This window comes from Sebastes fasciatus, chromosome 20 (assembly GCF_043250625.1).
Source record: "Sebastes fasciatus isolate fSebFas1 chromosome 20, fSebFas1.pri, whole genome shotgun sequence".
Lineage (NCBI taxonomy): Eukaryota > Metazoa > Chordata > Actinopteri > Perciformes > Sebastidae > Sebastes > Sebastes fasciatus.
Window position 1 is genome coordinate 5467426 of NC_133814.1, and position 13352 is coordinate 5480777.

Below are 13352 nucleotides of genomic sequence, written 5' to 3' on the forward strand. Positions count from 1 at the left end.
GCTTTTTGACAAAATATTTTCTAGGGCTGTCAAAGTTAACACAATAATTACGCATTAACGCAAATTTGTTTTAATGCAACCAATTTCTTTAACGCATTAATGCATCTTGCGATTTTTCTCACACATAGAAAGAACTCCACTTACCTATGGACGCCGGCTGTCCCCTGATGACACCATTCTTTGTCCTCTCTTCCCAGTCAAACACTTCTTTATATATCAACTCTGCAACAAACAAGACACAATCATTTACTACAGTAAGGAGGAGAGGAAAAAGGGAGAGGGAGGCTGTGTGCAGTTCCCTCATGTCCCCTTGCAGGTTTTCTGAAATTTAAAGTACAATTCTGTATTATTCATCACCATTTTGATCGTCTACTGTTTTCTCTCACCTTGTGAAATACATAAATGTCCAATTTTACAAAATTTTAATCTATTTCTAAGGAGAGAAAGATGTAATGAAACATCCAGCAGCAGTGTGGGAACGCCAACACGTCACGCTCCAGGTGTGAGTCTCCTGCCGTCATTATCACTCTGTCAGCACTGAGGAGGAAGATGTTTAAGTTCTCTGCCCCCTCACTTTCCTGTGGTGTTACCCACGGATCAATCACAGGTCCGCTGTCATTTTCCATTTACGTGTTGCAACTAGGTGACATTATGTGTAAGCAAAACGTTGATTTCTGTTATGCTGATGATACTCCGCTATATGTTCCACTGAAATCAAGTAATAATTGCAACTAGTCTCATATTATGCCTGTTTAGAAGATGTTAAAGGTCTCATTGATAACATTTATATGTAGACAAATAATTATTTTTAAAAAATAACACATCCACAGAGCTTTTAGAAAGGTGCAGAATAAAAGTATGGCTTTTCCTAAAAAAAATTATCATGCTTGTGAGTTAATCACTAAAAAAATTTTGATGGGTCCAAAATTAAGTTTGTTTGTTTGTTTTTTTTGGTTCTCAGGCTTGTGAGCCAATAGTATAACGACACTTGTATCACGTGGTGTTTCTGTGTCGTCAGTGATCAAGTTACCAAGTAGTGTAGAAGAAACGGATAAATGGCTGAGTTTGACAGTGAGTGTCGGTTTCACTCATTAGCCGTGGCAGCAAGTGACAACTGATGTTAGCATATATTAGCTGTCTTAGCTTAATTGTCCTAATAACAATAACCTATAAAATAAAAAATTCTGCATATTTAAACAAAACTAACAACTGCCAACAGCCAAAGTCCTTACAACCTTAACTAATGTGTCGTCGGTCAGATTGTCAAAATGAGAAAAATAACAGCTTCGATCCCAGAGGAGCTACGTTAGCATCTTAGCATTAGTGACGGTTGCATCCAGTTACCTAACGTCATTGTACTCGTGAAGTGAATGCGATGGAATGGAGGAGGGAGAATGTGACATCTAGTGGCTGAATGTTATAAATAGCGTGCTCCAGGGATGACGTATTTTTTGTAGGCCAACCAGAAAGTTAGCATCTTAGCATTAATGACGGTTGCGTCTAGTTACCTAACGTTATAGTTCCCACAAACAATGTATAACTAAGATGCATCTAGTGGCTGAATGTTGTCAATGTTATCAATTGCACCTTTAAGTATCATAAAAATCTTAATTTTTTTTTATTTTAGATCATTTTATTTGGCCAAAAAATTCCACCAGTCATCTAAAACAAGGCGTGGCACCCTGCCCATGTATGCCACCTGTAATTGGGGCATAATTTACAATTGACCATACCGTTGGATTGATTTATGTTGTATAATCATTTCTTCAGTTTCCCTTGTTTTCTACTATCTACGCTTCTATTTCATCACAGCTTAATAATCTAGTTGTGAAAATACCACAGATTGATACTTTATAGTGTACATTTGGATAAGAACAAAGATTTGGAAATAGGAAACCAGGAGAACAGGTATGCAACATGTGCATTAGTTATTTCTGGTGTAAAATTAGGATCAGACATTTATGAATTCAGACTATGCAGAGGGAAAACATAAATATCTGTTGGAGAATGAAGATTAACAGGCTGCAAAAGCATGAACAAAGACCGACCTTATGCAACACACTGCAAAAAGCTAAGTACTTGTGACAGCTTATCAAAGAGCAGAGGAGAGGATGTTTCCTACCTTTCCACTCCTCCACTGTGTGCTCTCTCTCATCCAGCTGCTTGTCTGTGATCGCGGGTGGCGGCTGGAAAAAGACAGACACACATGGTTTCTGGGTTTTAGTCTTCTTACCAGATTTTCATTCTAAACACAGAGCGACAACTCCACACACATCACACTCTGGTAAATGATTTTCACACTCAAATAGTCTTTTATCCAACACTTTAATGTTCTGTTGTGTGTTGAACTTAACTCAACCTGACTGAGCCGTATCTACCACTCGGTTTAGGTATGTTATGCTAAAAAAATAATCCACTAGATGGCACTGTGTCTTTAAATAGCATGCCTTTTCAGTCCGCCTCCTTACAGGAAGTTAGCAGCATAAAAGTCACTCCAGGCACGAGGACTCTGTTTGGTTTCATTTTTAAAAGGTAGGCATATTTATTTGACATATCATAGTTTCAGAGGCCTTACTGAACAGAATTATGTAACTTGATACTAAAATAAAAAGTCTAATACGGGGCAAATCGTTTTCTAAAAACTTGCTCTACCAAACGGTTCATGTTGTCCTTTTATGGTGAGGCTAGTAAAGCTAATGATGTAATTACAATTATAAATAAATAACTAAATCAACTTTTGAGTATTCATTGTTGTTAATATGGTACATTTAATGTTATTCCATTATATATCATTTGATATGTTATTTTTTTTACTGTCTAAAAACATGCTCGACCAAACGTTGAATTGTTCTGTGCGGGTAAAAGTAGTGATGCTAAGATAATAAATTTACAATTTTTATGAAATAAAAAAAACTTTACTGTTGTTAATATCATTCGTTAACATTATATATTTAATGTTATTCCTTTATGTATATTTGATAAAAAAATTATATCAGTATGATTTTTCACCATTTGAGATGTTGTCAAAGTAGCCTACAGTAAATATGGTAAATATCCTAAATAAATACATGGACATAATACTAGTGCTGGTAATACTACTAATTTCATGGTAACAAATTGACATATGTTGATATATTAACCTATTACTGCATAATATTAGTACATGGTTTGTATTTTTCTTTCACCATGAAGCGTCATCTCAACCGTTTGGTAGAGACCTATATTTTAAAAAACTGTGGGGTCTGTAAAAAACAAAACAATGATTTTTATTATTATTGCCACAGGCCAGGGACATAAAAAAAGCAAAGAGGAAAATTGCTCCATTGCTTATTTCTTAGTGAGGACATTAAAGGGTTAAGTTTTTACAAGCAGACTAATGGTGGACCCCCGCTGGCTATGAATGGGGATCAAACTGTGATAAAAGTTATAGCACAGTCTAGCCACAAGGCCACCCTGCTGTCACACTAAATTACTGATACTGCCATTCACAGAACTTATAGCCTTTGAGTTACAAAGACAGTTTCTGAGCATGTCTAACTACCAGGCCTGAGTTTGTCAGTCATTTGCCACTGTGACCTTAAAGAGGACCTATTGTGCTTTTTCCCCTTTCCTTTAGTGTGTTATATAGTTTTTTGTGCATGTAAAAGGTCTGCAAAGTTACAAAACCCAAAGTCCACGCCAAAGAGAGTTACTCTCCACACAGAATCACTGCTCCTGAACTGCCGGAAACGTCTCGCTTGAAGTCCTGCCTTTTCTTCCGTAACATGGTGATGTCACCAAGTAACATGTGCATAACACTTGCCTAGCGGCTAATTTGGCATGCCCTCAAACAAATCTAGAATCTAGTTAGAGCGGAGCAGGAGTGGCGTCCGAAGAGTTTGGTTTGGTTGACCAATCACAACAGAGTGGGCCAGCTGACCAGAGTTCAAAATGAACCTTACAGGTTGAAAAGTGGTGCTGCAGCACAGCCAGTATTTAAAAAAAAGTGTTTCTGTTCTAGTAGAAGCCCAAAATACAAGTATGAACCTGAAAATGAGCATAAAAGGTCCTCTTTAATGGACGTCTTCATTCCACCTAAACACTACAGCAGGTGAATGAGGGGAAACTCAGTTGCTCCCAGCTCAAACTGAAAACTTACCGACTCAGCTAATTGATGGCACAAGATTACAGAAAACTGCTGCATTAAACCTTCCTCACATTAAACCCACGTAATGCTGAATTTTTCTGCTTTGGAGTGCACAAACCTTGTCCAGGAAAATACCACAAATTTATAGCACGCACAGAGGCTGGAATAAACTACGTCGAAAGCCAGCCGAGTTCTCCGTCCTCCCCGGAGTCAAATGGAGATTGGATGCATTTACGCAGTGTCGGAGCAAAAAATCGGTGTACAAATCTGCACTTTTCAAGGCTGTGCTGTCAGCAATGAAGAGTCATTTCGTGCCAGAGAGGGAGAAAGCAACAATTCACCTCATCTCCCAATCCGCCTGATCACAGGCAAAATCAATTTGCACTGGCTGAGTTATTGTGTTTCCAAGGAGAGTGCGGTGGAGGAGAGCGTGGTGGATTGTCACCAAACGCATATAGAGAGCACATTTTGCATGCAGAGCACTAACAATTTTGGAGAGAAAATGACATGGAGTTTTATACTTTGTAGTCCCTAGATGGGAGTTTTTATTTTGAAGACATGGCTTCATGGATTTAGTAGCTGTGCAACATTACTTTTCTGCTTATTTGTATGCATGTGGTTAGAAATTATTCATATAATAATTTTTAAAAAAGGGTGTTTGGTTTAACTCTTTGAACTCTGCAATAGAAATCGTCCGCATGTGCCTGCATTGGTATTTTTGCTTATTGTGATGTAATTTCCTGGAGTATTTTCAAATGCTTTATATCCCTTTAAAATCTGTGCAACCTAAGCTACAAGGTTATCTAAGTCAATATATATGAGCAGATCGAGTGCAAAGGCGTTTTGATAATTTTGTCAAGTTCAGAACATAATGTAACGTAACGACGTCATCATGAGTTTACAACGTGATGACACTGAAGACCTACCTGTTCTAAAAGAATGAATGCTCTAGCTACAATGGTTTTTATTTTAGATTGATTTAAACAGGATCATCGTTGTTTTTAAAGGGTTAAGTTTTGTGTATGAAGTAGTGAGTACTTACCGCCTCCACTTCAGTCGGGTCGTACCACACGTTGATATAAGGGTGCTGGAGAGCCTCGTCCACTGAGATCCGCTTTGACGCGTCTATTACCAGCATCTTGCACAGGAGGTCTCGGGCTTGGCTCGCTGAAAAGAAGTTGTGGCAGAAAAAAGAGAAAATGGTAAACTTTAAACCGACCAGATTTCCTTTCTGAAATGTATCCCATCTGATGTTGGACACAATGTAGGGAGGGACCATTCAAAAGTGTTAAAGAACCCCTCCACTTAAATATGTGTTGTGATTAGGGCTGTCAATAGATTCAAATATTTAATTGCGATTAATCGCAAATTTTGTATCTATTCAAAATGTACCTTAAAGGGAGATTTATCAAGTATTTAATACTCTTATCAATATGTGAGTGGACAAATATGTTTGCTTTATGCAAATGTATATAATTATTATTGGAAATCAATTAACAACACAAGACAATGACAAATATTGTCCAGAAACCCTCACAGGTACTGCATTTAGCATAAAAAATATGCTCAAATCATAACATGGCAAACAGCTGTCAGTGTGCTGACTTGACTATGACTTGCTCCAAACTGCATGTGATTATCATAAAGTGGGCATGTCTGTAAAGGGGAGACTCGTGGGTACCCAGAGAACCCATTTTCATTCACATATCTTGAGGTCAGAGGTCAAGGGACCCCTTTGAAAATGGAGCATTATTTAGCCTTTTTTGCGATAAGCTTGTATGACATGGTTGGTACCGATGGATTCCTTATATGTTCTAGTTTCATATGAATAATATATTGTCTTTTATTGTACCAACTGGTACAGGATGATGTCACTAAGAAAGATGTGGTTTAATTAATGGGAGCTAATTTAAAGGTGACCTGTGGAATTTTTCTTGTCAACAATAAAAGTTAATTTGTTTACATTCAGTGTTTTCTCACCAAAATACAATGTGTGCATCCTTGACGCCTCACAAACATCTTGCGATGCTCATGCGTCCTCGGGCATGATACAAACAAATGGGGGACCAACTCGTAAAGATTCTGCTCCATAGCGCTACTATTGGTCAAACACTACACCGGGTACCTTTAAACCTCACAGCAAATAGAAAACATGTATCCGGTTTTTTGTTTTTTTTAGGACATCCACCTTGTTTATCATATGTTCTATGTGGAGGCCTTGCCAGCGTATGCTATCAAAGCATTCAGAGCCAAATGTGAACATCCCATACATGCAGCTTAACATGAGTACTTCAGGGGAATACACTGTTGTCACATATTCCTGCCTCGGTGAATTAATGAGGACAGAAAAATACTTTTTTTTTCGCCTTGCATCATCTTGCAACAGCTCCGGAGCTCTTGCTTTGAGTGTTCCTGTCACCTCCTCTCAATTTACACATGAAGACACTCTTGAGGTAAATTCCTCTTCACAGTAAACAACCTGCTTCTGAACTGTCAGCTTCTGTAATAAGTGCTTAAAGGGGACATCATGCTTGTATTTGGGGTTTCTACTAGAACATTTTTACTGCTTTAATGTTCGAAAAACACCTAATGTTTCTCATACAGTCTGTGTGAATATACCTGTATTCACAATTTGTCTGAAAACCAAAAAAATATGGTGCACCTTTGCAAAGGTAGTTTATCTTGTAGATATGAACAACGTTTTATCAACCACGGCCAAAATAATCACTATTGCTGCTTTTGTCAAAGTCCCAGATATGCTGGAAAACGAACAACGTCGTGTCTGGGTTCGTAACATCATCCGGAGGCACTTGGTGTACAGCGGTATGAGCTCAAAAAAAAAAAAAAAAAAAAATTATTTTGCTGTGATTTATTTGCAATAAATGGATCAAAAGGATGCCGAAATAACTACATTATGATGTCGATTTGTAGAAAGTCCAAATTCATGCTTTGACAGGTCTGTCCACAGGATGACAAGCAAACACATTTTAAAATGCCTGTTTTCTGAATGGAGTTCAGATTGATCAGTGCCAGGCTATGCTAACATAGTAGCTGCTCCATCAACCCTCAACCTAACTTCATCTAGGCATAAACACGGCAGCAACGTTGTTGTTTATACCATTGAGTCTATGGTTTATACATATACAGTTATACACAGAGCTTCGTCTCGTCAGCTGTTTTCTTCCTCCATTTCTGGTTCAACGTCAGGACGTCAGTGACGACAGGAGGAGAATCCCTATGCCGATAGGCTTTTGCGACCGCATCACAACAATTTCTCGCTCAAACTGACTCGCACGACACAAAAAGTTTGCTTCGTGTTTGGTGTGAATGCCCGATAATTCTGATCTAGGCAGCCCACAAAAAACGGACTGGGTTGTCTTATTCCACAGTTTTTAGGGTTGGTAGGGGGCTGCACTCCAGATCCTACCTAAATGTATGTGCACAAGCACTGAAAAAGTGAGTTTTTCATGTTATGTCCCCTTTATTCTACGGCAGAAAATTGATTTGTCACTTGGAATTGCCTTCAGCGGATGTTTATAGGGTTGCAAACATACCGTGTGTATAACAATCAGCCTTAATTTTAAGCCTAGTTACAAGAAAAGGTTCAAGGGCCACAGCGGTACTAAGACCTGGTTAAGAGAGAAACTGAAAAATAATTTAGGTAGCCTTTAAATCCCTCGTGACCCTACCAAATGAAAAGCACTAAGAGGAAACTTTACACAATTTATTGAGAAAACAAAACCCTCCCCAACAAAAGCACAAATTTAACTGGGGAATGTCCACAGGGTTTGTCAGTCTTGTTTAATGTAAAGCAATCCAACAAAGTAATGGAGTCAAAGTCCTCCCTTCAAAATGCAAAAATATAAGAAATGAAAAAGCAATGCATCGCAAAAAAGTAAATATCCAGAAAGAAACCAAACTCACCGGATATCGGGTTGGGAAATAAATAAATAATCCGGCCTTGGCTTGTTTGTTGCTCAATGCTTATGGTCCTGCTGGTTTCCCTACGGTCCTCGGTCGGTAAACCACCATAAAAAGGAGCTAAATGTGTTCACCAGAAGGCTGCATTGCAGTTACATTCCTCCACTGTCTATCCTCACCAACAAACAATTCTCTACACAGCACACCTGACCAGGATTGACGTGGAGGAGGGGTCAAGTTAAAGCAGGGGGAAGAGGGACTCAGTGCACCAAAGGTTTAACCTTGTAAGGCTTTTACTATCAAACCCTCTGTAGTTAATGCGCCCACTGTTCCCCTCACATTTCTGACTGTGTTACAAGTGCAACAAAAACTGACGCTACATGGAGGAAAAGTTCATCGTCCTGCTTTGCAAGTGATTGGATATCTACTCACTGAACCACCATGGGACCATCATATTAATCCTTCAATTACAAAAAATAGCCATTTAAAAAGTCACCCATGATAAATCCTGCATTAGCAAAAAGAAGAAAAGCAGCTTTAAAAAGTCTTTTGTTCAAATTTCAAGCAGTAAAACTGAAGCATACTGTGGCATAAAACTCTCTCAAAACACTGATTGCCTCATTATTCCTCACACATTCTGGGATGAGATAAAACAGCAATTTACATTTTTACAAATGGTTCCCCTTCAGGCTGGACAATTGCTGCACCTGTTATAGAGGAACTATGCACCGAAATGGCTTTAACTCTTAGCAGGCACCAAATTTACAAAACTCACACAGATTTTCTTGTGCTTTCAGTTAGAGGAGTAAGAAAATATCAATACTATGGCTGTCATAGTTAACGCAATAATAATGTGTTAACGCAAATTAGTTTTAACGCCACTAGGTTCCCTTAACGCATTAACACCACTTGTGATTTTTAGGTCGTAGCAGGCTCAGTTTTAAAGCTAGAGTGAAGATACTGGTATCATATGAAAACATGAGGAATTCATTGGTACCATGTCATACTAGCTTGTCATGAAGGAGGTTAAATAACGCTCCAAACTTACGCTAAATTTTGGCGAGGAAAAACTGGCATGGTCATTTTCAAAGGGTTCCCTTGACCTCTGACCTCAAGATATGTGAATGAAAATGGGTTCTATGGGTACCCACGAGTCTCCCCTTTACAGACATGACCACTTTATGATAATCACATGCAGTTTGGGGCAAGTCATAGTCAAGTCAGCACACTGACACACTGACAGCTGTTGTTGTCTGTTGGGCTGCAGTTTGCCATGTTATGATTTGAGCATATTTTTTATGCTAAATGCAGTACCTGTGAGGGTTTCTGGACAATATCTGTCATTGTTTTATGTTGTTAATTTCCAAAAATAAATATATACATACATTTGCATAAAGCAAGCATATTTGCCCACTCCCATGTTGATAAGAGTATTAAATACCTGACAAATCTCCCTTTAAGGTACATTTTGAACAGATAAAAAAGGGACAATGCTCATGGACAATCATGCGATTAATCGCATGATTGTCCATAGTTAAACGCGATTAATTAAATCATTTAATCGATTGACAGCCCTAATCGACACACGAGTATCGCGATATTATGTGTTGGGATACTGTATCGATTCTCCAAAACGCCGTATTGATTTTTGATTAACTTCTTGAAAATCTGACAGCCCGCCATCGGGCCCGGCCGCTATTGGATCTTTCGGAGGTTGTAGCGGGCTCAGTTTTAGAGCTAGAGTGAAGATACTGGAATCATATGAAACTAAAAAATCTAAAGAATCCATTGGTCAACCATGATCAACCATGTTATACTAGCTTGTCGCGGAGGAGACTAAATAATGCTCCAAACTTACGAAAATTTTGTAGAGGAAAAACTGGCATGGCCATTTTTAAAAGGGGTCCCTTGACCTCTGACCTCAAGATATGTGAATGAAAATGAGTTCTATCGGTACCCACGAGTCTCCCCTTTACAAACATGCCCACTTTATAATAATCACATGCAGTTTGGGGTGAAAAACATGCAGTTTTTGGCATGCAGTATAAATGTTTTATTGACAGTTAAAAATTCAAATTAAAAATCAAATTAGATTTTAAAGAAATCGCAATATATTGAATCATTACCTCTTTATCACGATACGTATTGTATCGCCAGATTCTTGCCAATATACAGCCCTACTTTCATTTCAGTAAGGCTTTACAAAATGACTTCATGGGAATTAAGAGACTCTTTTACCTTTCAGTTTGTTGTGTTCAGAGTCTGCGGGGAACAAGACGTCAGGGAAGAGCTTCTCGAAGCTGTAGCCGGCATACCGGGGCCTGTTCTCCACGTAGGTCCTCACCGACTGGTTGAGCTTCATCAGGAACTCCTGAGTCGGTGTCCCCAGCTGCTCGATCACCTTGTTCCACTGGTCGATATCTTATGGTTGCAGTATTAAGAAAAGCACTGGGCTGGGTTTGGACAAAAGGAGCGGCCGTTCCAGGGTTGGGGTGGGTCATTTTTGAGTAACATTTTGAACTGATGAATAATAAAACAGAGCCATCTGTTTGCTACGTCTCATACTGCGTTGTTCTAGCTTGGATGTGTTCCTAAAACACTCGTGTAACTGCAACTGTATATATTCAGGAGATTTAGTGAAAGGCTTGTTTAATATTGGTAGTTTTACTTATGATGAAAAGGTCATAACAGATTTAAATCCCATTCAAACCTGTGGAAATCAGTCAGGATGGATGAACTATGTTAGGTGAGACAGGTGATGCTCACCTCAAGTGATCCAAATGCTGGAAATATGCATGGAACACACATACATACAGATGTAACATGTACAGATCTACCTGGAGGACATGTACTGACATGCCTTGTTCATATCTTTGCTTAACACTGAATGAACAACAAGGAGGAAAAGCCTGGTTTGAAAAACAATAGATCAATTCCATTGGGTGCTGTCAGAAGCTGAAATACAACCTGCAGGAGAGAGGCAAGTATATCGGTCATACCAAAGGCAGGAAAAGATAAGTTTGACTGCATAAATTTGAGACCAATAAGTGTATTAAATCCTGACTGAAAGAATAGAAAAAAGGTTCTACCCCTGAAAAAAATCTATATCAGTTTATTCTATTCTATACTGTTTTTATAAATGGAGTCTGGTGGCTTTGAAGAGTGCATAGATAAGTTTCACTTTAAGTCCAGTTTCCAGTCAGAAAGGGCTGTCTGACGGCAAGATAAAGCAGTGAAAATGTTCTAAATATAGCGTACACTTAAACTGATATTGATTTATTTAGATGAGCCTTTTTTTTAAGTGGCTATAATACATTTTGCTGTCTGCCCCGTCCACAGCAGTACTCTGCTTTGACCGTAAACACTGACTTAAAGAGATAGTTAGGGTGTTTTGAAGTGGGGTTGTATGAGGTACTTATCCATAGTCAGCGTGATGGTCCGCACGCCCCAGTTTGGAGAAGCAGACAGGAGTTACCGCACGGAAGCAAAGTAATATACTGCTGTGGGCAGAGCCGGCATCAAAACGTATTTTAGCCAGCTAAAAAAAAAAATCAATATCAGTTTAAGTGTACGCTATATTTAGAATATTTCCGCTGGTTTACCTTGCCGTGAGACAGCCCTTTCCCAAAGGCTTTTCTTGTGAAGCCGTTATCTATCTAGGCTCTCGCCAAAGCCACCAGATTCCATTGAAAAAATAGTAATTTTACCTCGCAGAACACAGGGTTGCTGGTCTACCGCTGCCTCTATCGGTTGGTTTGTTTGTGCATTAGGGTTAGGGTGTGACTTTGGTGAATCTGTACTCACCAAAGTCACACAATAATACAAACAAACTGGCAGCGGTAGGCTTGCCGCGGTAGTCGGTGTTACCGGTGTTACACGGTGGTCGGGCATACGCTGATTACATTACTTGCCCACCGCCCACACCATCGTTTTGCTTTTTTTACAGAAATAAACCCCATTTAGTTAATTTTGGCGTATCAGCAAAACTGTGTCATCAATAGTCGGACACTGGACGCTACAATCTGAAAGTGAAAGCGTCTGCTCTGTATAGAGTCTCAGCACAGAGTTGCAGGATTCAGATTTCACACACGGGACGAGAGAGAGAGTTGACAGACAAGACGATGGCGGAGGATTTGGTTGTCAAAGTGAAAAGCAAAAGCTTCTATTTGTCAATACTTCGGATTTAAACCCAGTGCTATAAGGGAAACGTTAATGAGGCAATCGCCGTGCGGAGGACGGAGCGGTCACGGCCGGTGTGCACAGCGCAGCGGCTCCTGGTGGAAACCTGCATCCTCGCAGCAAAAGCTCAACCGGAGAGACCAGACCGGTAAACATCAATGTAAGAGCTCTACAGATATTGAGCGCCGTTTTTTCTTGTAAAATGTGCAATGTAAATCGGTAACACCGCTGTTATCACAAGTTTATTAACCGGTGGGAACATTTCCTGTACGTGACATCACCAGGCAGCGATAGACCAGAAACTCCTGTTCTGCGAGGTAAATAGAATTTTTTTCCAATGGAGTCTGGTGGCTTTGGCGAATAACTCCTGTCTCCAAACTGGGCGCCTGCTGACCTTCATCTACTTCAGGGAATACACTGACTATGGATAAATACCTCATACAACCCAAAGTCAACCGGCATATTACAATGTTAAGCCACATAAGCTTCTTTTTTTACCTGCTCCAACTGTCCGCCATGAAAAAGGTCTATTCCTCTTCAACTCAGACACCGAAATACATGTATGTCGACACTGAATACGACGACTCGTTAAATCGCTCATTAACCTCGGCAGGTTTTCCCCCCATTGTGTGAAAAGATATGAACAAGATGTCAGACAAAAAAAGGATGAGAGACGAGTGAGCATTTCGGGGTTTGGATGGAGGTTCAACTCAAGGATACGATCAGTGCCTGGAAACAACACACTACCCCGGACCATTTCAGCCATGATGCAGCCAACAGACCAGACATCAACTGAAAAATGAAATGACAACCACCGAATTAGCATGCAGGACTGGAAAACAAATAGAAAAAAACAACATAAAAAAAACTCAAAAGACCAAAAGGGGGAAAAAAAACATGATGTGGTGCCAGGTGATGTGTGTGATGCATGACAAAAATGAATTGCATGCAGTTGAGTGCACTCTCGAACCCGGGTCAGCGTCCCACAGGGCTAAGGGGAATTATTAGCATTATTTTTGGCTATCATAAACTACATACTGCTGGTTTCTGAAATCAAATACTGTATGTTCAAGATTATTTCTGCTTCAGGTACTCTGAATAGTGAATCATAAGCTTTTAAAAGTGA

The 13352-nt window shown here is 39.5% G+C and overlaps 1 protein-coding gene across 3 annotated transcripts in view; it reads right to left on the minus strand.

Annotated features, from left to right (window-relative positions):
• The window catches only part of mapk8b (mitogen-activated protein kinase 8b), a 43577-nt gene that overhangs the window by 7101 nt on the left and 23124 nt on the right, over positions 1-13352 (minus strand). For 2 of the 3 annotated variants that reach the window (XM_074620318.1, XM_074620319.1), the window contains exons 7-11: positions 12947-13018; positions 10286-10468; positions 5169-5293; positions 2123-2186; positions 145-222 (exon numbers count right to left, since the gene is read on the minus strand). In XM_074620318.1, the coding sequence (XP_074476419.1) occupies positions 145-222; positions 2123-2186; positions 5169-5293; positions 10286-10468; positions 12947-13018 (522 nt within the window). The remainder of the gene's footprint in view (positions 1-144; positions 223-2122; positions 2187-5168; positions 5294-10285; positions 10469-12946; positions 13019-13352) is intronic. The other variant, XM_074620320.1, reaches the window with a different exon arrangement.